At 41.4% G+C, this 25,942-nt stretch overlaps 3 protein-coding genes across 4 annotated transcripts in view; 2 read left to right on the top strand and 1 right to left on the bottom strand.

Moving 5' to 3' along the window:
• Nucleotides 1–792: 792 nt before the first annotated feature.
• csf2rb (colony stimulating factor 2 receptor subunit beta) lies at nucleotides 793–9,257 on the top strand. Of its 2 annotated transcripts, none has more exons than XM_028987191.1 (15): nucleotides 793–842; nucleotides 1,730–1,793; nucleotides 2,637–2,828; nucleotides 3,142–3,268; nucleotides 3,391–3,557; nucleotides 3,736–3,884; nucleotides 4,545–4,689; nucleotides 5,235–5,370; nucleotides 5,459–5,607; nucleotides 5,866–5,990; nucleotides 6,137–6,317; nucleotides 6,436–6,520; nucleotides 7,312–7,381; nucleotides 8,122–8,222; nucleotides 8,408–9,257. In XM_028987191.1, exons 3-15 carry the CDS (start codon nucleotides 2,726–2,728, stop codon nucleotides 9,021–9,023), a joined length of 2,154 nt encoding a protein of 717 aa, XP_028843024.1. In that variant the 5' UTR covers nucleotides 793–842; nucleotides 1,730–1,793; nucleotides 2,637–2,725; the 3' UTR covers nucleotides 9,024–9,257. The 2 variants fall into 2 exon arrangements, with proteins under 2 accessions (XP_028843024.1, XP_028843023.1); XM_028987190.1 differs by having other exon boundaries at nucleotides 3,388–3,557.
• Nucleotides 9,258–12,867: 3,610 nt separating this feature from the next.
• pdgfbb (platelet-derived growth factor beta polypeptide b) lies at nucleotides 12,868–23,459 on the bottom strand. Its single transcript, XM_028986486.1, has 8 exons — nucleotides 22,581–23,459; nucleotides 18,852–18,948; nucleotides 18,352–18,420; nucleotides 16,964–17,157; nucleotides 16,688–16,827; nucleotides 15,202–16,088; nucleotides 14,495–14,641; nucleotides 12,868–14,078 (listed from the first exon to the last, which is right to left on the bottom strand). The coding sequence occupies exons 1-7, from the start codon at nucleotides 22,644–22,646 to the stop codon at nucleotides 14,508–14,510; spliced, it is 1,587 nt and encodes a 528-aa protein (XP_028842319.1). The 5' UTR covers nucleotides 22,647–23,459; the 3' UTR covers nucleotides 12,868–14,078; nucleotides 14,495–14,507.
• The window catches only part of LOC114794132 (SUN domain-containing protein 2-like), a 29,769-nt gene continuing 26,496 nt past the window's right edge, over nucleotides 22,670–25,942 (top strand). Inside the window, exon 1 of the mRNA XM_028986485.1 lies at nucleotides 22,670–22,872. The gene's annotated coding sequence lies outside the window, so the exon portion shown is untranslated. The remainder of the gene's footprint in view (nucleotides 22,873–25,942) is intronic.

Raw genomic sequence — 25,942 nt, 5'->3', positions numbered from 1 at the left:
ACAGATAATCTTCTGCTCATATGCCCCCACTACAGAGTCACTGGCCCATGGGAACAGAGTATAAAAAGACAACGCCTTGTTCACTTTTTCTTGTGCCACCCACTCTGCTCATGCGCCATTTTTATATTAGCAATAGGAAAATAACTAAAAAGATACCAAAAATGTTTCTGTTCAATTGCTTTATTACCCAAACCTTTAGAATGGACAAAGTGCTGTAGGTCCTAAGCATCATTGCTACTAATGAACATAACATTAGTACTAGTTTTGCATGGGTTGTTACAAATGATGTAATGATGCACCATTTTGATGCATCAAAATGTAATGTTTGAGGTTTAAAAACAGTTGTTGGTTTGTGTTATTAGATAATGAAAAGCAACATGATAACCAAATTCTGTGGTTAACTATTTCAAACTTGTAGGATTGGCAGTAGAATGACAATAAAGAGCTAGAGCAAAAAGCTTCCATGCGTGAACATGCTGGTCAAAGTGCCTTCCTACCTGGGATATGCATATCTACACGACCTGTAGCATGGTGTATATCTGTCAAATTACAGCTGAACAATAAAATGGTCACACCACACACTCAATGGTTTTCCTCAATGCTCTTTCCTACATAATGAAATTGAACAAGCATGCTTGCCGAGACCTGCTTGATTAAGTCATGCAGTTGCAGTGGCTGCTTGCACCCTGGGGCAGAAATGACACCAGTCTTATTTCTGCCTATGCAATCAACCAAATATGACAAAATGCAATACATAGGCTGTTAAAGGGGAAGTGAGTAATAGAACTATCACAGTGGGTCGAGTGTTCACTTGAATTCTCTCGCTCACAGTCAAGTCTCTGGTAAGCTTTCTATTTACAATGTTAATGTAATATGTTATTTTAATGCTACAGTGAGCCTAATGGGAAACAAGTATTTATTATTTTACTGTAACAGTCACAGTCATATAGTCATATACATATAGTTTTGTTATATGACAGAATATAATATATCATACTGTATACATTTCTATCAAGGTTTCTGAAAAAGTTGATCAGGCTGATTCTCGCATACAGATTACAGAGACATAGCAGATCTCAGTAAGCCAAAACATTGAAGTAATACATTCAGTTAATCTTTCAGTACTTTAAACACAATTTGAAATGCTAGAATGTAACTTGCATGGTAAAGAATTTAACATTTTTAATTGTGGAATGACGTTTTCAGTCACTTCTGTTTTTTTTTTTTTTTTTCTAAAACTGCACAACAGTTTCCAAGAAATGGCCATTGACACCATGTCGGAGTGTCCTCTGGCCGTTAGTAATGTAAAATTACAGAACTGATACATTTCATTGAATCATAATTAATTACAACAGGAACTTTCATAAATCATTACATAAATACAAATTAAGTGACAAAAAATTCTTGGCCCAGGCGTGAGACATGATGTGGTAGGGTGGTAGTAGCCTAGTGGGTAACACACTCGCCTATGAACCAGAAGACCCGGGTTCGAATCCCACTTACTACCATTGTGTCCCTGAGCAAGACACTTAACCCTAAGTTGCTCCAGGGAGACTGTCCCTGTAACTACTGATTGTAAGTCGCTCTGGATAAGGGCGTCTGATAAATGCTGTAAATGTAAATGTAAATGATGTCCTCATCAATCTCATCACTTGCTGTCAATGAACAGAGGGGGATTTCCCCCTCCCCCACCCACCCTGCTATTTGGGTTTCCTTTCATTTTCTGCAGTTCCTGTAGACGGCGTACCCGTGGACGCCTTCCTGCACACGGCGTGCGTGCCTCATGTTTGCCGGTGAGTGATGTCTCTCACCCTGTTTGTTCATATTTGATCCTGAATGGAGGTAGGCAGGAGAAACTATACTCTTTCATCCTACTTTACTATTTCTGTCTCTGTCTTGGTGAAAGTCGTAAAAAGGCGTCTCCCAGCCCTTGGGGGCTGAACTGTCTTGGGTCCCTTCTTGGGTCCCCTCTGTGCACTCTAAGTACTGTAAAGGTTGTGTTTTGACTGATTGTGCCCATGTTGATGCACTGGACTGCCAGAAGTCTTTCTATCTATCAGTCCTTGAATAGACATTGTACTAAAACAATTTATAAGAACATACCAGAGTAAAAAAAAAAGACACAGAATGATGCAGAAGGTCTAAAGTGTCAACCGCAACAGGACATGTGACTGATCTTATTTCACACTTCAGTGTGTGAAAATGTCTTCATGCCTGTGCAGGAGTACACAAATAAACATACGGAAGCATATTTTTTGTGCAAATGCTATTCAGTGCTCTTCATAAATGGCTAATAATTAAGGAAAGGAGATAAGAATTTGGTCCAGTGGGGATCCAGCAACCAAACACGTTTTCTCAATTAAATTTTTCTTTTTTAACTTTATTTTACATTTAGGTGTACTTGTATTTTGACAAATTGTCTATTTATATCTTACATTTGACTAAAATTGAAAAAATTCTCGCCTCTTTCTGCTGGTTTTGGATAGGTTAAATTGACCATTCAGGTGAATTTTATTACACAATTACGTCAAGCTAGCACAGACGGTGCCCTTACTGTGAATTATGATTGGAGTTAATGAACTGGTATGACGTTTCCAAGCTCTTTACTGAGGTCACAATTTTCTTTCTGTGTAAAGGTAATTCAAGAGCTGAGCCTTAGTCTCCAGAGTAGCAGCACCCACTGAGACCACAGCAGAGGCCACTCTGGCCAAGAGACGCGAGTAGAATGGGCCTTGTCTGGGTGGTCCGGGTGGTCTGCGTGGTTGCGCTCTCTCAACAGGTCTCGGGCTCCACGGATGACCTCTGCCACAACCACAAATCAGAGAATGGTGAGTAACAGGCAAACGACAATGTTCTTCAACATCAGTTTGCTTGTACTCCCTGTTCAGTCTTTCTGAGTAAAAAAATTATATATTGCATATATTAGACAAAATATGTAATTGTCCTAAATTAAGTTTAATTTCTTAGCATAGGGGATCATGTTGTGTGCTCATGTGCTCATTGTTGATGTGCAAAATGTGTGGGTTTTTTTTTCATTTGACTTACACACCTCCACAATGGACAAGAAATATCCTCAACAACATGAGTTCACAGAGATCGTTTCTGAGCATATAGCTTCTAAACATAAAAATCTATCTCCAGAATTTCCTGGGTTAAACCCCCTTCAATGCAATAACGACTACCAGTCCCACATCCGCTGTAAATGGACAGAGAATGAAGACTTACACTCGCGGTCTCCACTCAGTCTTTACGTCCTCGACAATGGCAGGTAAGAAAAGCTCAAACTTACGTTTGTGAAGGGGTGAAAATGTGAAGTGTACTTGCACCGCATTTTCATTACATTTCAAACCTGTATATTTTCGTTCATCCTGGATTTTCTCATGTTAGCAGGTCTCCTTGTGTACCTGACCAGCCTCCTGAACGTCTGCCCGCTGGTCAGCTGTTGGTCCAGTGTCGATACAACACCACATTTTTCAGCATCGGAGTTAAACACGCATTCTACTTTGGACAGACCTGCCCACACACACGGCCAAAGTCATTAACTCTGCCTCAGCAAGGTGAGTGTGGAGACCTTCAGTGGTGATGTGTGTACATGTGTGAATATATAGAGATAAACATTCAGTATCTGTAGATATGTAATATTTATATGTTGTGTACCCATGCATATACAGGTAAGAATTTCAATCTGCATATTGGTTCAAATGCAAATGATGTTCATTTGTTTGTTTGGTTTAGGAAAAATACGAACACCCCAGCATTTAACAGTGGCTGTAAAAGATGAGGGATATGACCTTAGCTGGAAAAGTCCATACGTGCAGGCATCTGCTCTTGCTGCCGAACTGTGCTATCAAGTTACCTACGGCACGGACGGCCAGGACTGGACAGTGCGTTTAATATAATGATCTTTTTTTCTGTCTCATTCCTAATCCTGCTCCTGGAGGAAGACCTGACAGTTTGAAAGCTCCAACACTGCTTTCATCCCAACTCTTTATTAAACCACTCAGCAGTTTTTTTAATAAAAATATTGATTTGCATTCAGGAATCTGTAAGTGGTTGCCTCTGTAACCACCTTTTCCAACCTAAGAAAAAAAACTTGCATCTGCATATCTTGATAATTGTTTAACCCTTGCATAATATTAACATGCTTTTATTTATTTAGAATCCCATTACTTCATTAAAAAATAACACAGTTGTAGGTATAATGGACTTCAGTAGACGTTATTACAGTTTTGCTGAGACCTGCAGGTCTTATTTCCTCAACAAAATATTTATATTAATTTCATACTTCCTTAACTACTTTGAGCATCACTTCACGATATGCATCTTTCCTCTAAAATTGTCTTAGCAACACTTTGTTTTTTGCAATTTCTGTAGTGGTTAGAGGCAAAAGAAGATAACACAATAGAGTGGAATTCATGGTTAGATAAAGCGCCGTTCTGAAAGTGTGACACTCAAATTGAAAAGAGGCAGTGGTTGTGATGCAGGGCGTCGATTAGAATCTTATCTCTCTCCATCACTTCCTTTTCCTTTCTTAACCCCTGCAGACAGTGGATCTCAATCACACGCAGCTGATGATTGACAGGCGCGCTCTTATGCCAAGTCACTACTACCAGGCCAGAGTGCGCGCCAAAGCTGGCAGGTGGCAGTGGAGCGACTGGAGCCCCCTGGTGGCTTGGAAGACCGCAGCGGGTCAGTGAAAGTTCCTCTGTTTCAATCAGCCAATGGAAATTTCTGTTTGTAGTCACTTGTAGATGTTTTTTTTATAAAAATTACATACTCAAACAGTTGACCAGAATCAAGAAATGTCATTTACAGATGATTTTACAGATAAGAGACTCCGGTAAATGCTTCAAAGTGCATTAGGTGCCATGCATTTACAAAATTATGGTCTCTCATCATTTTCATTAGGGTATTGAGCATTTCAAATGATCAGCCTGGAGTATTCATTCATAGTGAATAAGAGAAGTGGCCAGATTTATCAGAGGATAGCATGTTCATTGGTATTGTGAACGTCCCCATGTATAATACAACCTAGCAAAACAATGAGCCGGTTATACCAAGGTCTCCTGTATTTTGTGATATGCAGTGTCAAATTTAGCTGATGAAGAAGAGAAGGGCAGATTCAAAAGTATCTCTTTTATAATATAAATTCTCTGACATTGACAGGAAAACTGTCTTAGGTGAGGATATTGAAAACATGGAATATTTAAAAAAATCTTTTCACTCCTTCATAGACATGGACTTAAGTCCTGCCAACCTGCAATGTGTGCTTGAGAGTGAAGACCAAGCAACCTGCACCTGGGAAATGAGCAGAGAACAAACACAGTTCTTCATCTACCATCTCATGTGTTACGGCCAGTCAGACACAAAGTGGGTGAAAGGCACTGGGTGCTTCTGTAGTGATGTATTAACAAGGAAATACATGCTAACTGTGAGTCACTTTATGTCTGAAACGTAGGTCAACATGTTGTCATGCTCCTAAACTAGCTGGGAGGCACAGTGACTCCCGTCTTGTGTTCAGCTGCACATTTGGTGTGTCAAGCCCGGAGCTAAGCGTGCAGCTCACACCTGTGCGCAATACTAAAATCTTTGAGCCCCATGAAAACAGTGAGTCCAACTCTTTCATGCTTAACTTTCCTTTTATTTAATACATCGACGAAGAACCATGTTAATGGAATAGATGAATAAATAATTAAATAAGCTTGGCCATGTTGAGTGTTGAAATGATACACCAGTGCTGCCACCGAGTGTTCACATTGGGAAATCACAGCCAAATTTTAAAACTAGATCCCCGCTAGGGAACAAATGTAAAAGTTTTCTTGTCTTTACAAAATTATGCCCTGTTTCGTTATTATCACTATCCAGTAAGGCCGCCAAAGCCCGACCCTCTGAGAATTGAGCAGAACAACCAGGACTGGCATCTGAAGTGGGCTCGTCCTAAAATACCCATCGGGGTCCTCCTCATGTACCAATTGTGTTACTGGGCAGAGGTATGAATTAAAAAAAAAGGTCTGAATGCTGTCAGCAGAGAGAGAGAGAGAGAGAGAGAGAGAGAGATGTTGTTATATATTTTTATATATATATATATATATTTTTTTTTTTTTTTTTTTTTTTTGCTTACACCCTTATACAACAGGAGTCTGGTGTTGTCCAGCAGTATGACTTGACAGATGCATCGCAGTCACTCCTCTTACCTGCCAGCAAACTAAACTTCTCCAGCAAGTACCATGCCAAAATCAGAGCACTTGTCCAAGACCAGACTTACAAAGGTCCACCATCTGAGTGGTCAGACCCCGTGGAGTGGAGAACGCACCCAGGTGACACTTCTAACCAGCTTTAACTGTAATAGAATTTAAATATTATCATGATACTTACATAACTGTGTGTGTGTGTGTGTGTGTGTGTGTGTGTGTGTGTGTGTTTGTGTCTGAGCAGCTCCTTTTGCCATGGCCTATGTCTTTTATTTTGGGGTGGCTGTAGCTGTGTGCATAATCTTCGTCGCTTTGGTCATCTGTCAACGGTAATCAACCTCAATTTATAATTGCACAAAACCAGTCAGCCTTCGTTCACAGACACAACTAAATACGCAGAGTGACATCTTTACTGTCAGTTGCTAACAGTTACTTACAGTAGCTAATGTTTATGAGAAACAGCAAGAGCCAAAATGGCTGTGGACTGACAAAGCTCTCGCCTTGTTTCAGCTACGCATCCCTTCCTTTTCTGCCTGAGGACAGTGCAAATTTAGAAAAATCACAACTCTCTTTTCTTGGAAGAAATTTTGAGGTGAAGGCAGTTGAAGAGATTTCAGCATACTGATTTGAGAAGGAGCATTTCCAAAATATCCAGTTTCTATGACCATGTATTAGGATCCTGTTAACAGGACATTACATTACTAACATTACATTACATTATCAGAATCAGAATCAATGTTTTTATTGGCCAAGTATGTCAACACACACAAGGAATTTAGTTCCAGACATTTGTGTTGCTCTCTAGCAACACAATACAACATGTAATGAAAGAACAATAAATGATATAAATATAGTTGAGATCTTTTCAAAGACAGGACATAATATATAGATTATAAACAACAGCAACAACAAGTTCAGAGAACAATAATTTGCAAATTGTATGAAATTAATGAGTTTTGTCCAAAACAGAATGATGTAATAATCAGCTATTACCAGTTAACTGATCACCAGGGTAAGGTTATGAGGGTAAACATAATAGTAATTAATGTACGACGTAATGCATAGTATAATCACATTAATCCATTAAAAAAGAACCCTCTCTTGTGTTTCTATCCCACAGGCGGATAGCGAAATGGAAATTGTCTCTCCCTTCACCAGGGCAAAGCAAAGTGATGACTGACGTCATCAAAGTAAGCTGCCATTAGAAAAAACAAGTCCCACTTCAGACCTCTTCTGTTTGCCAATTGGGGTCGAGAATGAGGGCTGCCCTTATCTGCTTAAATTATCCTCAAAGATACAGAAATTTATTTGGAAATTGGTACAAAACACTGCTAAAACACGGGCATCAGAAGCAGTAGAAGTATGCAATAGAGAATCAGTGAACATCCACAGTGAGTGTATATGAGTAGAGACTATTACTGTGCAAATTCAAATACTGACCCTATGGCGTCTTTATTTCACCTTAAACTTTTCACTTTGAAGAATTTAGTTCTTTTTTTTTTTGTGGCCTACGTGTGTTCAGGGGGTGGGGGACGTAACGTTTTCTGCACCATTTCTGGTAAAAGCTCTTCATGTCTCCCCACACCCACACCACAAAAGTTCTCTTTTAAAAAAAAATCTCTTTTCAAATGCTTCATAGACCTGGAGATGTGATGCGTGTGAGTAGAAAATGTCATGTTACATGCATTCCTCATACCCAGGATCCCTACAGTAGACATGAAAATGATTCACTTTCTTCACTAAAATGCAACAGGACCTTATTAACCTACTTTTTATTTCAAATTATTATTTTAATTTTCATATATTTAGTGTACACTTGATCTTGAGACCAAAAAAAGTTTTTTTTCATCGCCAAATAGCGTGTACTGCCTAAAATATCCATAAATCTACAAATGTACCTATTGTTTCACCATCAATTATTTTCTTACAGTCAGCGCCCCCTCAATTTGTGCATCAAAATGGTGAAACTGAAAAGACTTACATCTGCGTGGTACAGGCCTCTGACGACAACAGCCTCACCACAAAAACCAGGTGACCTACTTGCTTATACATTGATTTGGGTTTTGTTTGTGTAGAGTGATGATGCATCAACATTGGTGCTTTATTGTAGTTATTTAAGTTTTTAGTGGAATTGCCATTAGTCCGTTAAATAAAGTAATAAGGGCCTGCTGTGTCGTTCAATGTGTCTAGACTAAGGTCATGTGACTCTGATGCAGGTCCTCTGAGGAGCATCTTTGGTGGTCTCCTGATAAAATGAAAGACGACGAATTCCAGCAAGAATCCACCAGCAGAGGGAGCAAGAGCTCTCAGCAATCATCTTACATGAGCTTCAGTGGTCCATACATCTTCTGCAAAAACGAGTCCGATCAGGCATTCAGGGAGTTTGTTCCTCCTTGTCTGACTTCTTCTTCTATCACTTCCTCTCCTTCCTCCACTGACTCCTTCCTGTCTACTCTCTCAGAGGGGAGGCAGGGCTACTTTGTTGTCCCCTCACCAGACGTGCCAATGCAAACTGACACTTCTGAAACAATCATATTGGATACCTCAAAAGCTGAAAACCAAGATGCCCACAAAGGCCCCCAAAAGAGCTCTTGCCCACCAGTCAGCGTTTCTCATGACTCACACACTGATGACCCTCCATCTTACACTTGTATGCTCCCTGCCTTCCGTTTGGTGATCCCTCAGCATTCAGATTACTGTTGCCTGCCAGGCATTGACCTGTACCCCAGGGGCTCTCCAGGGACAACTAGCTCTTGGATCTGTCTTAGCAATGATACGGAACCCAATAACGACAATCGATCGTACATCCGACTGAGCCGACCCACGTTCTAATCTTCAAATTTGTCACTGTAGCCAACAAGATGAAGGTCATCAGATTTATAGCCAGTAACCCATGTCGTGTACATTTCAATTCACATATCTGCAGCTTGTTTTTATAATGTTTTTTGCACTAACATATGTGAACCGTGTGATAGCTTTTATGTGTGTATTTATATGTATGTGTGTGTTTCAAGTTCAGCATGTTGCACAAGTTAAAATAAACCACAGGTACAGAGCTGAAGAAACATTGCATTCAATTTAGTTTAAGATGTTCTTCAATAATTTGTTATTGCATCACAATAATATATCTGCAGGTATAAGTAATTTTATTCTATTTGTGACTGATGAAGAATCTTGTGATGCAAACCAATTTTAAGTACAGATGCAAGAAAAACAAGTAAAGTGTCTGTTTGTTAATGTCTGATAGCCAGCATCATCCCATACAGACCATGCTGTCCCTCTGCATAAATCAGTTCTGGTGTTGGAATACATCTGAGTGTGTGTGTGTGTGTGTGTTTGGGACCATCATTAATTCCATGATTTATGTTCCCCATTGGACCCAGTGATGGGACAGGGGCATCACACAGAAATACCCTTAGGCCCTGAAAGGTCAAAGGGCAAGCTTCTGGTATGATGCTGCCCAGCTACATTATTAGGGTAACATCTAACCCCAGGTCAGATGTTACCGAATGAAACTGGAGCAGTAGTCTGCTTTCAGACAACAAAAGTTGGGCCAGTTTACTGAAAGCATGATAGCACTGTGTTCTTCCATGTGTGATTAATTTAGCTATTACAATTTAGTTGATTAGTAATTAACAGCAAAACGAATGTGTAATATCAAAGTTATCACAAAAGGAAAAGCTAAAAAAAACTGAATACTTTGTGATAGCCCATAATGAATACATAGATAAATATATATTTTTGAAATTAATGTAAATTAGGAAATGAGGAACATACTCAACATTATGACATTAAATCTCAATAGACAATGCCACCAATGGTAAAATATTTGTGCTTTTATTAAAAAAAAATTTTTTAATTGTGATTAGTGATTCATTCTGATTGTAAAGAATATATGAAGATAAGAATATATTTTTTACATGACTTTATAATAATAATAATGACACTAAAAGTCAATTATGATTTTTTTTTAAGATAATTAAAGGGGAGTGAGTGGAAATTTGCAAATTTGCACAGACACATTGTCTGAGAGCATTAACTCTTAAGCAAGTCTCTTCCATTTTTTCCAACTACAGACAGAGCTGAGATGGGCGCCAGAGCTTCTACTGTGATCACATACACATACATGCGCACACTTCAGGGCAGGACTGGAGTCTAAATAGGATAACAGGAAGAACCTTGGTGTGCTGCTAGGAAAGATAAAGATCATATCTATTGTGTAAGTGTTTGTTCTTGCGTACAGTACAATCTTGCACGTGTGCGCGTTTGTGTGTGTGTGTGTGTGTGTGTGTGTGTGTGTGTGTGTGTGTGTGTGTGCATGCAAGAGTGTCCGTGTGAGCACAAAGCCCCTCAGTTTAATGCTTGAGTAGGTTACTTTCAAACACCACTGGAGCACCAAATTAGCAATTCACTTCTGTTCCTGTCCAGAGGACGCTAAGAACTTAAGGATGACAGACGTGCTCCTGAATGCACAGATTATTTCTATAGTTGAGCGACTGAGGGGACATTGACTGCATTGGTTTGACCACAAGTTTGTGGGCTGGTAGGTAAGTCTTGTCCAAACCCAATGATCCAAATCACTAAAGCTGCTAAGTCAATCATCTGTGAGGCTATGAAAAGGATAGGTTCTTTCTACCCTTAACCACTCTCAAAATGGCTGACTTCACACTACTTAAGGAGCCAGCATGGCCCCACCAGCACCAGAGCCTTCCCTGCTACTTTACATTTTAAGGGGCTGAACTGGCTGCTTGTTGAGCCATGGCAATGGCCTCACACCCATGTGCTGATTTTCAAGACATTGTGTTGTTTAGTAATGTCAGAGATATGCTATATTGACCGTTGGGGGAAAAATAGCCATATGCCAGCAAAGGTAGAACGGACCGTGCTAGCCAATAAGATGACAAATAGTACCTTGTGTGGCGTATTTTATAGTCGCGAAAGTGTGTTTCACCTGCAAAGGGAAAACCGCAGGCTGCGGTGGACCAGAGTTCATCAGCCTTCATTCTTGGCGTCGAGATGTTGAATGAGTCAGAACACTGGCAGCAGTCAAGCAGGCTGACGCTGCACGTACAACCGATATGAGCAAAATGCTGGGAGGTTTCCAACTCAAATTATGACCCAAATTTAGCCCCATTAATCAAAAACACCACAGGGGTTTGTTTTGTTTATTTATTTATTTCCATCTATTTGTTAATTTAGCATTTAGAAAATTGATATTTTTTGTTTTTAACGGTAAGACCAGTGTATTTGATTAGGCGCTGTGGCTAAAATGCTAATGCTACATGGAGATTCAAGCAATTTGCATGTATTGCCCTCATGTGTAAATCATATGAGCTCTGAGCACACAAATCTTTCACTAGTGAGAAACTTTTTCATTTTTCAAATGACCAAGTTGCAATGAAAGACATCCGTAAATAGCAAAATTACTGCAGATTTTATTGTTTGGAGAGGTCATACACGATTACTTCCATATTTGAGTGAATTTCCCAGTCAAGCAACGATAAGTTGTATTTAGAGCTCCCACTTTATAACAGGCACATAAATAAGCATTATTGTGCTTTACGTGTCTTAGTTCCAATTTTGATTCTGTGGTCTTAGCTCAAGTTTGGTATTTTTTATTATTTACAAACAATTGTTTATTCAATAATTATTGTAGGAAATTGACATAAAGGCATGCAAGCAATACTTTTAATCCATGAGATCATTAATATGTTTAAAACTATTGTATGTATATTGTCTGTGGTTGGCAGTCTTTCTCACAGTGTATTTATAAAGTCACATGGACTAAGGTTTTGTAGTGTTTTCTTACCCTACTTGCACTTTATTGGGAGTAACGTCCAACTGAAATTTCAAAGAGCTCTGAGAATTTGGCAGGACATGCAGGTCCAAGACAAGTCTAAATAAACTTCAACTTAATTGTGTTGGTGCTGTGTGCCAGTACAAACACACCGCAAACAAGAAAGACTTTGGAGGGCATTTGGATGGCAAATTAGTATTCAAAGTCAAGTTAATTCATTTCTAAAGCATGAACAAAGCATGAATTAATGAAAGCTCAATTCTGGCAAGAAAAAAAGGTAATTTCCAAGAGAAGCAACATCAGTGTTTTTTCTTTTCTCCTGATAATTATATTTATATTTCTATCTTGCATTTCCAGTAAGAATATCCAAGAGAAATGAAAATAAGCGTGTTTGAAAGTGTGAAGTTTGTTAATCCCAAATGAGCTTGACAATTACAAAGAATATTACCTGTGTCTGTGATTTCATTTAAAACTGTCTGTGAAACAACATGCGATTTGTGTGCTTTAATGTTGTAGAAAAGGGAACATTTTATCCTGTCTGCCTGAGTTGAGCGCAATGGTTATGTACTTTTCTTCAAAAGTCAATTGACTGTTGCACTGCAATCTACTTCAAATGATCAAGAAAACTAACCATGTATTTGCTGAAATGGTAGAACTATTCCTTTAATCATGTCCCACCTCACAGTGGTGCTTTTCAAGGATGCCTTGGTGAAATATGTCTTGGTTTTAAAACTAAACCATTACAGCCTTGCAATCTTCAAAAGTAGGTAAAGGTCTGTCATTCCACCTAGTTTCTGTACATCATTCCTTAGATGTTCCTTGTGAAGTGAGTTCTGTGTCGGCAAGCTAAACAGTTGAATTGTGGAACAGCCAGACTTCTTTCAACTCAAAGAAAAAAAGTTTATTCATGAGAAGGTTAAAAAGTGATTCGTAATTTTTTTTAATGGACCGAACAGAAAAAAAAGTAAATTTGGCACTTGACCTGAGATATCTCACAATACAATATGGTGCTTCTTTTCCCTTATTACACAGTTATTTATGTCTTTTCACTGATGTCTCCTGTCCTGTGTGCTGTCCTACTGCTCTGTCAATGTTTGCCGCAAGCTAGCATTTATGGCAATGTCACGGTGAAGGAATAAATAATATTAATGATGATCAGCTCTACTGCATTACTTGGTAGCACCATTGACGTTTTTTTTAAACACTTTAACAGGTTTTACTCTTCACAAAAACAAGCATGGACCCTAGGCGCGTCCTTGTTGGCAGTTCCAGTGTTTAGATTCATTTAAATAATATATATATATATATAAAAAACACGAATGAAAGCAAAAGACATTCTGCAAACAGAGACATGTTTGTTAAAATGCTCATTTTTGTTCGGGTATACAGTATGGCAAACCACCTTACAGCAGGGGAAGAACAACAGTTACAGCAGTCCATAGCAATCTGCTTCAGTCCTCGCAGGTCAGAAGAGCTCCACTCCATTGTCCATTCTACATGTCGGGGTCCAGGGGCTTCTCCAGTCTCATGCTGCTCATCAGTCACCCAGGAAATATATAAAGTGATATAAAAGTGCTTTCGCTGGCCTATTTCACAGGCTCAGGTCATTTAGAAAAACATGTTTCTTTTCCATCATGGGCTGAGCATCAAGCTGCAGCTGCATCCATAGAGCTTCTGGAAGAGACCAGTTTGGTTTTGGGTGCTTTTTTAAAGGGCTCCTGTCCATCCTCCCTTGTCTCTCTGACACCCACAAATGGTGTTTTTCATGTCCTTTGTCCTCAAAGAGACTTGGAACTTTTCCGCATTCCAAAGCCGCTGAAAGCATTCCACTGTTCTGCTTCCACAAAAGAGGATCATGGGAGTTGGGGTATTTGCGCCCAAAATCACAGTGACACCTCCCACCCCCCAACATTGCCAGAGACAGTTCTCCAATTTGAGAAGAAGGCTGCTGTTTGACCAGTGGATCATTAGTACTACTACTCGAAATCTCACAGGGTTGGTAACATTAAAATGAATGGCTATTCGTATGAGGAAGATTAACACGTAATGCCTCTGTCCAGACAACCATTAAAAGTATGGAAGAAATGTTCCTGAAAGGAGCAAAAGGTAGAAGAAAATCAGTTGCATACATTTACAGTTCAAATTCAAATGAGAATCATCTCTTTTAATTTTCATCCACATCACAAGATTATTTCCTTTTGAAACGTAACATGCTGTACGAATGAAATTGCTGACACTAGGCTGAGGTGCTGAACTTTTATTGTTGAAGTTTTTGGGTTTCTTTTTACAAAAGCCTTAAATAAATATTCGTGCCTTTTGGAATCAACACAGCACACTGGGCAATGATTTAAATGTATGTTCTACCCTGGATACCCAAGTTACCAGGTTGACGGGAAGAAATAAATTCTGTATTTGACAGGACTCCAATGTTTTGTGGTAATTTGAAGGAATCCGTCAGCATTGCATGCCACCAGAATCCCTTGCAGAAGAGCTTTTTGTTTCTCACCTGTCTGTGGTTTCTACATGAGCCGTGCTCTCATGGCCGCTTTGCTGATGCGGTTTCGATGCTTCCTCCTCTTTCGTGTAGGGTGGGGCTGCGATGGCGGGTTTTGGGGAGGCGGAGGTTGTGCCGTTGACCTAGAAGGAATACTTTCTGTGGACAGTAAAAAGGGAAAAACACCACTGAAAATGTTTCCCACCATTTCGAATATGTCTTTCGAATCAATATAGAGCTGAACATCTCAAGATGCGAAATGCCCGTTTGCATTAGATTCAGTTAACAGATGAATTGAAGTCTGTAATTCTGCACGTCAACACCTCAAACTCATTTATGTGTTTCATTTTTAAACCATGTCTTCTGGCAGGGCCATTATCCTGCTGAAAGTGGGCACTGCCATCGGGGAATGCCATTTCCTTGAAGGGATGTACTTGATCAGCAACCATGTTCACTGTGTTTCGACATTCACTATATGTGTGTCATTGAGGACTTCGATATCTAGGTCTTAAACACTGCAGACAGAAATATCAGAAATTACAAGAGATGCAGATTTGGACATACTAGGATCCAGCCATTTAACTGTTTAAATTGGTCCTCTGTCCTTCCACTTGTCCCCTTGTCCCCTTGGCCAGTAATTTAAACTCACCACATTCTATTAGGAATGTATCTAAAAACATACCGTACACATGCACAAAGCAGCCAGGTATCTAACTTACCCGTCTTTGCCATGGGCTTGAGGGTGGTATGATGATTAGGTTGGCTATGCATGTTTGCCTCTCCTTCTTTCTTTTGTTTTTGCTGACGTTGCTTTAGAAACTCTTTTTCCTCGTCCAGTCGCCTGTGCAGCATCAGCAGCTCTCGTTTCTCCTCCTCTAGCATCTCACTCTCCTGCAGCAGTATTTGAAGCCGCTTCCTCTCCGAGTCTGGGGTCTCATTGTCCTGCTGGCTCTGACTGAGCTCCTTGGCAGGATCAGGTGAAGGTTCCGGCCTGAGGCCGGCCAGCTGCGTGGGACTGAGACGGTGTTCTCGAGTCAGATCAGTTGGTTTTGTGGAACTGAGCCTGGTGGCATCATTCAGACTGTTCCTTTGGTGATCTATTGAGTGGTTGTGCTCATGTCTGTGCTCAGGTCTTGGATGGGCTTCATCTTTGTGGTCATGCACATGAGCACACGTCTTATTGGCTACTACCTCACTAGACTCATGGCTGTGTGATTCCACTGTGGCGTATCTACAGTCAGTATCTTCCACCCGCTGAGGCTCCTCACTGGTGGTGTTAATATTTAGGAGATGATGCTCCCTTTCCTTGTCATCTCTGTGCTGCCCCTCAGCTTCCTTCTCATCATCATGCATTGCTGTTATATCGCCATTTCGGTCGATGCCCTTCTCTGCCTGGTGGTCACTGACTGGTATTACAAACCCCTCCAATCCATCAATCCCCTGTGCCAGTCCCCTCTCTACGGCCATGGAAAGGTTCTTTTGGGGATGCCTGTGGGATTCCAGTAGTAGGTCGTCCAGCTGGAAGTGCTGGTTCTGCTTCAACTCGTCATGCCTGTGCAGGTCTTCTTTGGAGTGGGCCTTGACTGGGCGTTCTTTGGGCGTCTGCCTGAAAAGCACAATTAAAATGAGTGATTTTAGGATCTAGAGTCACATCCACTCTCACTCACTGTCCATAATCGCTTATTCCTAATCATGGTTGAGCCCATCCCAGGCCACTGGGTGCAGAAGCGGTGACCCAGCCCACAACAAGCACACACACTATACACTCACACACTCACTAATTCCTCTAGTATTCATGCCTTTAAAGAGGAAACCGGGAAACCCAGAGGAAACCCGTACCAACATGGGGAGATCATGCCAACTCTGCACACACCAAGCTGGAACCAGAGCTCAAAAGCTGTCGTGAGCAGATATCAAAATTCAACATCTGTTAATAAACAGATATCAAAAACAGCATCTGTCTTACAATCAGTAGTTAGAGGGACAGTCCCCACCCCCCCCGAGGCAACTTAGGGTTAAGTGTCTTGCTCATTGACACAATGGTAGTAAGTGGGATTTGAACCTGGGTCTTCTGGTTCATAGGCGAGTGTGTTACCCACTAGGCTACAACCACCCATTCATATACCACGCAGTATTACAACCAGGAACAAATAAGTGTAGATAGCTGATATTATATGTAGAAAGTTGCCCTAAATAACGTGTTACCTGCGAGATGAAGCAGCCTTCTTCCTGGAGCCAACAGGGATGCGTGGAACGGGCTGACAGCGGCACTCAACATGGTCGTTCACAGACACCACAGCCTTGTCATAGTGGGGCCGCTTGTTGATGTACTGAATCCTCATGACCTAATGGTGATTAATTACTTATTCAACAGCACACTGATGCACTAAATGCTTATTAATACTTAATACTGATCATAACTCTGCTAAATAGGTACTGTCATTTTGATAACTGATAGAGAGTGTTGGCATGTGAGTGTACCTGCAGATAGCGCATGTGCATGAGAACGGGTACGCAGTGGAGGCTCTTGGTGTTACAGCAGCCAGAGCAGCGTTGCACCTCCACGCACGGTGGCCAAAGCAGGAAGTTGGCGTTGCTGCGGTCCAGCATGGACCGAGTGACTTCCATGACCTCTGTGCGTACCTTACATTGAGCCTGCTGTGCTGGCTGAGCATCTGGGACAAGCAAAAGGAGCAAGAGTTAATGACGAATTTCCAAATTTTGGACAAACGTCAGAAAAACTGCATAAAACTGCATGTCTCACAAATTTTAAATGTAAAAATTAGGCAATATTTATTAAGCGCAGTGTTGTGTATCCATGTATAATCACAAAAAATCTTTTCATGTTTCTTAGATTAGTGTATTTATAAATCTTAACATTCAGCAATTTAACCACACTTTAAACCCCTTCAATTGTGAAACACTGTATCACAGCACACGGTGACACAACATAATGTGTCCTCTGCTTTTAACCTATGACCCTTGGTGAGCAGTGGGCAGCCATGACAGGTGGAGAGCAGTGCGTGGGGACGGAACTTTTGTTCAGTGGCACCTCAGTGGCACATTGGCAGCTCAGGATTCAAACCGGCAACCTTCCAATTACGGGTCCGTATCCTTACCCGCTAGGCCAACACCATTCAATCATTCCATTCAAGGATGACATACGGCAAGATGTCTTTGTAAAGGCAAGACATCTTTGTATTTGTGTGCTAGGAACACAATGCCATTTAAACTTTTTTATAGACTTAATACATAAAGTGGAAATTTGACAATTTATATGATGTATACATGTTTCACATACAAGTAATAATTCAACATCAGTATAAGTACAGAAAGTCATGGGCTCAGTCACACAATTACCCAGTAATGACAAAAAGTTAAAAAAGACCTAATAAGCAAAAGTCAATTAAAACACAAGAAAAATAATGAAAAAAATATTACTAGTTATTTCCTTACTATACCACAGTATATGACTATAGTATGCTAATATGTAATACAACATTAATGCATTATGTAAATATGTTGATGCCAAATAATTTATATATTGTGAAAAGTACATTTGTTATTGTTTAAAAAACATACATTGTTGTATACCAATAATTTAAGATGAAAGTTTTCCATTTTTAATGCATTCATGATTTGATGAGATATAGAATATAGCAAAGTATTTATTTTAATTACTTGTCAGTCTCTGTTTAAAATGTTGGTTAAATGAAGGGGATTTTTTTTACAGAGGGTGGGGTATGTGACCCCTTCCCCCGAGGATCTGTGGTTCCATTGTTGGCATGGAAGCAAACATGCTTTTTGTATGTACCAGCTGTGTGTGAGCGAGGCTTGAGACCAAGGGAGAAAGAGGGGTTGTCACTCACCAAGACTTCTCGGCAGACGTACGTAAGAGTTGTTGGAATTATGCCCATCAGTAGGCTGGCTGTCTGGAACTGAGACAAAAGATGAAAATAAAATCAGCACCATCATGACTGCCAACATTTACTGTGAGGAGGGCTGGCCAACATGCCAACATGTCAACATCTAAAATGCATTTTACTATAAAATTAATGTGCAGTCACTTTTACTCAAATTGTTTTACTAATTCTGAAAGTTTTTACCTAACACATAATAGATTTATATTAGTAGATAGTTGTCACAATTTTAAAATATACTATATATTTCACTGCATGTTGAAATATATGCCGCCCAGTCCAGCTTGTGAGTGCTGCATTTTTTTGGGTTTCTTATTTTTTCCATCCCTGCAGGATTGCACAGGACCACAATCAGTCCTGTCGAATCTTCTCAGAACGCAGTGCTCCTGTTGTTGAGTTAGCACCTTGTCCTGTGTAAGGCATGAACAAATTTAGCATTAAAAATGTACCTTCGGAGTCTCTAAGCAGCAGGAGTTGCAGGTCTTCTATAGAGGAGATGGGACTGCGTCTCACAAGCTCTACAAGTGCAGGAGGGAGAGGGTCTCCCTGAAAGAGAGAAAGATTTCCATGAAACCGTCTGTGCTTAAGCCATTTATATATATATATATATATATATATATATATATACACACACACACACACACACACACACACACACACACACACACACACATATATATGTGTGTGTGTGTGTGTGTGTGTGTGTGTATATATTCTGATGATTATTCCCATAAACTATGACTTATTCTCACATGTAATTAATTGTTCAATTTATGCAGTCAGCCACTAAGAGGTCCTTAACACCATAATTCTTCTTCTCACTGAGCTAAACAACCCCTCCTAATCACACCAAAGCCTCCTTTCCACATCAGTGCCACAGAACGGAAGACAATGACACTTTTGATACACTAATGTCCACAGGTGGGAGGGGGCAGTGGCCACTGCTCCCCCAGCATCATGTGGTAACACTTAGGGGTGAACCTAATCAGGAAGGGGGGGCAGGAAGTGGGGGAAGTGTGGTTCTGTGGCACAGATCTCTGCTCCTCTACTGGTTGTAATGTTTTGATGATGGTGGGTCAGATTATCTGACATGGTTAAGATATTGCAAATCATGGATACCAAGTAAAGCATCGTAAATGTCACATATCTGGTCTTTCATTGTCTCAGACTCTTGACATTTCAAGGGCCAAGTTTGAATAGTCTCAACCAAACCCAGCATAAACATTGATAAAAAATCTAGTGTAGTTACTGGTTGTGGTTGATATCAGTAGCCTAGAGGGTAACACACTCGCCTATGAACCAGAAGACCCGGGTTCAAATCCCACTTACTACCATTGTGTCCCTGAGCAAGACAATTAACCCTAAGTTGCTACAGGGGGGACTGTCCCTGTAAACACTGATTGTAAGTCGCTCTGGATAAGGGCGTCTGATAAATGCTGTAAATGTAAATGTAGACACTTGTATCTTGTGGATGGAGAAACCTTGAGGACGCCACTCCCATCAGGATAGATTGACTAAAATTAGAGTACCCGGCTGTAACACTACAAATTCGTTTCTTCTCACATTTATTCAGGTTAATAGCTATCCAGATTATTACCACATGTGTGACTGTTTTTATGCATTTGACATAATCCTGGATGTACATTTTCTTTAACTTTGTGAGCCCTAACGCAAAACCTTCTCTTGAACAAAAAAGTCTCAAAAGGTCATTTGGCATCATGGGAAAAGAGGACAATTCACATCCCCAACTTTTCACTCGCTGCCCCTGAAGACCCATCGTGGCGACTTCCTTGTTTGGCCCCAGAAGTGATTGCGCTTGGCACTCATTATGGGCTGGATGTTTGTTCACGGGGAGGCCGCTGTCATGACAATATGTGTCTGAGCAGGAAAATTGAAATAAACACTCGGCCCTGAGCAACAGCGGCGCGGCCCGCCACGCTCACACACCCATGTTCAATACATAAACACAAACTGTACACACACATGCACGCTGTGCACACACACACTCACTCACTCACACTCACACATTAGAAGACTTCAAAAGTGCTTCTCTTTGATGTCAAATTCGTTTATTTGTTCTTAAGATAAAATCTGCACAAAAACCCAAACTGGCCAGATTTGGACAAACACACTAATGTGTCTATAATGAATGAGTACATGTGTATGTGTGTATTGTGTCTTGGTTTAAAAGAATTAGTTCAATTCTCTGTAATAGAGCTCAAAAGTAAAAAAAAAAAAAAAGTTCTTTGATGCCACTGTGTACTGAAAGAAACTTCTCTTTTAAAGCTTCCTTTTCTGCCTGAAGACAGCTATTCATTGTATTCACACTTCTTCACTCCTGCTCTCCTACTAACTTCAGAGACTTCTGGGAAGTCAGTAGATACAAGCTGCTGCTGCCAGTGAGGAATCAGGCAGTATTCCAAACTTCTCATCTGAACCCCGTAACAAAAGTGCAATATGGACTCAAACGGTCTGACTGGGTCTTCACTATCACTATTATAGAAGGAACACCGGGGATTTATGGGAAGGCGGAACTTCAGAAGGACGCAGGAAAAGCAGAAAGGTAAAGCTTAATGATACATAATTATAGGACTGGTTTCCATGCCACCACACACACAGACACACACAAAAGTACTTGGGCATGTGTGCTTCCACGTGTGCATGCAAATGCATGTGCAGTGCACCACACATATGCCCATACACACTCCAAGTACCCTCTGACCTCATTTTACCCACATGCCCCCACACAAGCGCAAGATATCTTTCCTAAGACATTCCTTCAAAGCCACCCCACTGTACCTCGCACGTACACGTATGGCTTACATAATCAGCAAATCCAACTGGTTTGTATTTAAGCATCACCTGGACCCTGCCTCTACAGATGATGCGCCGAGACGATTGCACACTTTTCCACAGAAACAGAACTCACAGTCAGCTTAAGGGCTTTCCCCAAAGATAGTTACAATCATTTACATTGTTCCCGTGGCCAAGAAATCTTCACAAGAATGTCAAGTGCACACCAACAGAAATGCCTGTGTTTTGAGTCATTCTAGCCAAACACAGGATTTATGGGTCTCGATTGCAGAGTAAAGCACCGACCACATTCATTTTGCCTGTCAAGCAAAGCTGCTGTTGGGCATTTGGGGATAGCCGGGCACCGTAAAAGTGACAGTTCTGACACTGACCGCCACTCCCATTCACTCAGCTGTTCAAAACACAGACTGGGTGCATGACGTTAATTGCCATATGCTTGAAAGGTACAGAGATGTGGACATCTGGAGCGTGTGCTGCGTGAGCACCGTAGGCACGTGGACTAGTTTGCACAGAGGAAATCTGAACATGTGGTCTTCCTCCTAGCTAAAAAGATGCTGACAGCCTCAGTTCTCCAAGATAATGGGTTTTGGTTGATTTTTAATTTCAGTCCACGTTACTTACACTCACTCACTTTCCAAAACCCGCTTAGTCCTACTGAGGCTCGCGGCTGCCAAAGCCCAACCTGGGACACTGGGCACAGGGCGGGGACCCAGGGCGAGGCGCCAGCCCACCACAGGGTGCACGCACACCATTCATAATCAAAGTATGCGATTTATGTAAATAAGTTCACTACACAGTCACAGAACTTTGCGACTGTGGTTACGAGACTAATTAAAGGGTCTCTGGTCATCAGGCCTGTCGCAGCCGGGCAAGCAAAGCACGTACTTGCCCAAGGGCCCAAACTGAACGGAGCCCCCCCAAAAACATCAGGATACGTATCCACACTGCAGCCATTCATTATCAGTAAACTGCACATTTTATATTTATAATAGGAAAAAAATGAAGGAAGAACAACCCAGCATCAGAGTGAGTTTTCAGTCTGCTACCAAGTAAGGGACCGTCTACAAACTACACAAAAGGACTGAAATATACGCTGGAATATTGATTTTGTCTTCATTTAATGCACATTTTCACTGCAAATGTCCCTAAGGTTTTGTTCCCCCCCTTTGCCTTGAAGTGGGGTCTTCAAGTGGTCACTTCAGAGACAGTGGCATCTAAAGTGTCATTAAGAACCCTTCGTAGAAGTAGGAGCATGCCACCAAATTGCCTTTACAGACTCGAGGCACCGTGACCTTACAATTAGACGCGCGGCATGTGGACGTTCCACGCCGTCCCCGTGGACAGAAAGAAGGTCTCTCTCTCACCTCGCCGCCGGACAAGCGCACGCACGCGGCCAGCAGCGCGAGCAGCGCGGCGCCCGCGCCCATCATGCCGGCCAGCCGGGACAGCGGCGGGCGCGCCACCGCGCATGGGGCGCGCCGCGCTCCTCGGCACCGTCGGGCCCCGGGACGGGGGTGGGGGGGAGGTTCCTCTTGCTTGGAGCGAACGGCGAGGCGGCGGCGGCGGCGGCCGTGGGCAAGTCAGTCCATCGGGGGGCGAGTCGCGCTGTCCCGCCTAGTTCGGAGGCGCCGGCTGCATCGGATCCCTCCAGCGCAGGTAAAACTCGCATCAAAGGGGCAACGGTGAAGCCAGATTGTTTCCTGTAGGCTGCTTTAAAACTGCTACTACAAAGTGCAATTACTAAATTGGAAATGATGTCTTGTATAAAAAAATTTAAATTGCTTGTTAACACGACTAACCACCAGCTTATATAAATCTAGCCTTAAGAAGCATTAACCTTCTAGTGTGGTTTCGTGAATTTCTGTCTTTCAATTTAAATTTAGATATTGAATTTGTAATAAAAAAAAGTTTAAAAGTCTACATTTTTCGCACTGGTCAGACGTCCACGCGTTTATAATGAAATTTAGTGTTGGCACTGCATTACAGCGAATACCAGCCAAAAAGAGCCGAAAAAGCCGAAAATAATTATAATAACAACAACGGTGATGTTATATCCCACGGAAGATGCGAGGCTCCGTAATCTACAGTTCCCCACGCTCCGAGTCGCCAGTCCCCGGAGTGCTTTTGGCGAGTCTGGGCTCTCCAGATGTCGTTCCGAGGAGTCTTATCGGCTCCGTGCGTGCTCCCCCTGTACCATCCCGATTACGCGGCTCCGACGCGCGGCTTTCCGAGAGTCGGCGCTGTTATCTCGCCCGCCCCTTTTAAGGCCGGGCTGCCAGCTCCGCGTTGGCGAGCGAACGAGCAGATGGAGCCGGTTCTTTTACGCGAACGAATCATTTGGTGTAACCGGTATTTAGTAGTGGGACTACTGAATGTTCCGTTCAAAAAAGATTCACATGCATGTGTAATGCATAGAGTCTAAACTATTGTTACACTTTTACAGCTAATATACATAATATAGCCATTTGGTATTGAATGAGCTACATCTTTAGTAAAATAAACAACATGGTTTGAATCGTTTTTTAAAGTATAATAATTTAACAGTGAATTTAACCCTAATACACTGAACTGAGTTAATTAAACTCAGCAATGGCAAAGAATACATCAACAAAATAACCTGCAAAAATGTAAATGAAGACATCATAAGCTAGCTCCACTATGCTGAATCACCATCCCTCCAGCAGTGGCTCTTTTCTGAAGTTCACACTGAATGAGAATGAGCAGAGCCCTTTTTGTGCCAGACTCTGTCCAACAGAGAGGGTCACGGTCCCTGTCGTATGTCTCACTGTCACCCGCAGACCTCTACGCCCGGGGGTGGGGGAAGCTAAAAGGTGCCTCTAATCACCGCGCCTGTGTTATTTTTTAATGGCATGACATTTCATTAAGCACAGAGCTGAGAGACAACATGACCCAAGAGTTGTAATTTATGGTATTATCAAGTGAAATAAAAGAATAAATTGAATAAATGAATAAATTACTTGCTTACACACAAATAAAACAATAGCAGATTCATAGTCACGCAATCATGCTTTATTATTATTTTACTAAAAAGAAATGTCTTGTTTGGTCCATTAAAGCTCCAGTCCAGACGTTGTTCATGTTGTAAGTGTCTCTGGTAGCTGGAAAGGTCTGTTCATGGTGGAATATCTGCATACATGTAGAAAGGAACTTTATCAGCACCAATAAGTCTAGATTTCCAGTGAAGTGACCAAGTTGGTTACTTTTCAATGAATCCTTGTAGAGCTGAAAGCAGTCGCATGGATTAAAGAAGCAATTAAACTGTAATTCTTCACATTAGTACAGTGTCTAGTTCATCAGCAGATGTGGGTTCTACTACATCATAATTTTAAACTTTGTAAATGATTACTTATTGCAGTTTTTGAAATTTTCCTATTCAAACCACAGGAAAGCACAGACATTTCTAAATTATCCTAAACTTTTGAACATTAGTGAATGTGTGTATGGCAACTACAGGGATAATTATGCGGCTGATCTGCTACATACGTGCATGTAGTCAGGGACAGAACCAGAACAGAAGCACGCTGCTGCCGCTTTACTGCTGGGAGTCTAGGCAGGCCGTGGGCTTCTGATGGATGGAGTTATTCAGACAGTGTGAGGAGACCCTCTGTGCTCGTGAGCAAAGGACAGAGTTCAAGTTTTAGTCGCGTCTGCTGTCATCTCTCAAGCCGTCGTGGCCCTGCTGCCCTTTACGCTCGGTCTTCCTCTTCACCCACGCTGTCACTTCCCATGTTATTTATTTCTCCACAAGTCAGTTTTTTTTATTATTATCATTCATCGTTCATTCCATACATCCTTTACTATGAATTAATTTCTTGTTTGTCCTTTTCGAGATGTAAATTATCCTATTATTCTCCTCTCGGGTTTTTTTTCCATTTCCAGTTTCCCACCGTCTCACAGCCTTAATCATTTTAACCATCTTGCCATGGGCTTCCCTTTCAGCTTCTGTGCTCTTTGTTGTATGTGTATAACGGTCCAGGCTGTTCAGTAGACAGTGAGTAAACGGTTTGAACACAGTCTTAGCGGCTTTAAACAAAAAAGAAATGATTATTGGCGTGTGTTGCGGTGTTGTCCAGGTAGGAAGGAAAAAAGGTCAAATAGTGCTGAGAGGGAGCAAACAAGGAAAAATGATTAATCGGAATATCATTATGGATACTGACTCACTGCATCCGAATCCTGAACTTTTCAGAACAATACTGGAGTTTGAATCACTTTAGAGGTCAGCAGAACCCAGTGTACCCCCCACCCCCCACCCCCCACTCCCCAGTGTCCCACTCTTTCATGACTTCATCCAAGTTGCTTGCTGAAGTGTGCGTGTTTCCCTATTGTTTTTTCCCTTCTAATTAGGTGAAGTGAACGACAGACTTCCTCTATTGCACGCAGCCTGCTCCCACTCTCTGAATGGTTGAAGCAGAAATAGTGGCCAGATCTACAACAATGACATCTCAGCTAAAAATACTCATCCTTCCACCTTGGACATCCTTAGACTATGGACGTCTTCTTCAGAAAGCCTCCAGCTTACCTGCGCTGTACATTTGTACTTTACTTTCTCTTGTTATTATGGGTTATAGTGTAGAGTGGTAGTAGCCTGGTAGGTTAGACACTTGCCTCTGAACCAGAATACCACAAAGTCACAGGTTCAAACCCCACTTACTACCATTGTGTACAAGACACTTAACCCTGAGTGTCCCCAGTGGGACTGTCCCTG

The sequence above is a fragment of the Denticeps clupeoides genome, chromosome 7, assembly GCF_900700375.1.
Source record: "Denticeps clupeoides chromosome 7, fDenClu1.1, whole genome shotgun sequence".
NCBI lineage: Eukaryota > Metazoa > Chordata > Actinopteri > Clupeiformes > Denticipitidae > Denticeps > Denticeps clupeoides.
The sequence above is the reverse complement of the archived record's forward strand: the minus strand, read 5'-3'. Positions and strand labels throughout refer to the sequence as shown.

What these genes read in the sequence shown, in the direction of transcription:
- csf2rb (XM_028987190.1), top strand. Translation starts at nt 2,726, where the DNA reads ATGGGCCTTGTCTGGGTGGTCCGGGTGGTCTGCGTGGTTGCGCTCTCT. An exon ending in CAACCACAAATCAGAGAATG is followed by an intron (nt 2,829 to 3,141) that starts GTGAGTAACAGG and finishes ATCTATCTCCAG; the next exon opens with AATTTCCTGGGTTAAACCCC. An exon ending in CGGACGGCCAGGACTGGACA is followed by an intron (nt 3,885 to 4,544) that starts GTGCGTTTAATA and finishes TAACCCCTGCAG; the next exon opens with ACAGTGGATCTCAATCACAC.
- pdgfbb (XM_028986486.1), bottom strand. Translation starts at nt 22,646, where the DNA reads ATGATGGGCGCGGGCGCCGCGCTGCTCGCGCTGCTGGCCGCGTGCGTG. An exon ending in GCTGCTTAGAGACTCCGAAG is followed by an intron (nt 18,421 to 18,851) that starts GTACATTTTTAA and finishes CTTTTGTCTCAG; the next exon opens with TTCCAGACAGCCAGCCTACT. An exon ending in AAGGCTGCTTCATCTCGCAG is followed by an intron (nt 16,089 to 16,687) that starts GTAACACGTTAT and finishes TGTGCTTTTCAG; the next exon opens with GCAGACGCCCAAAGAACGCC.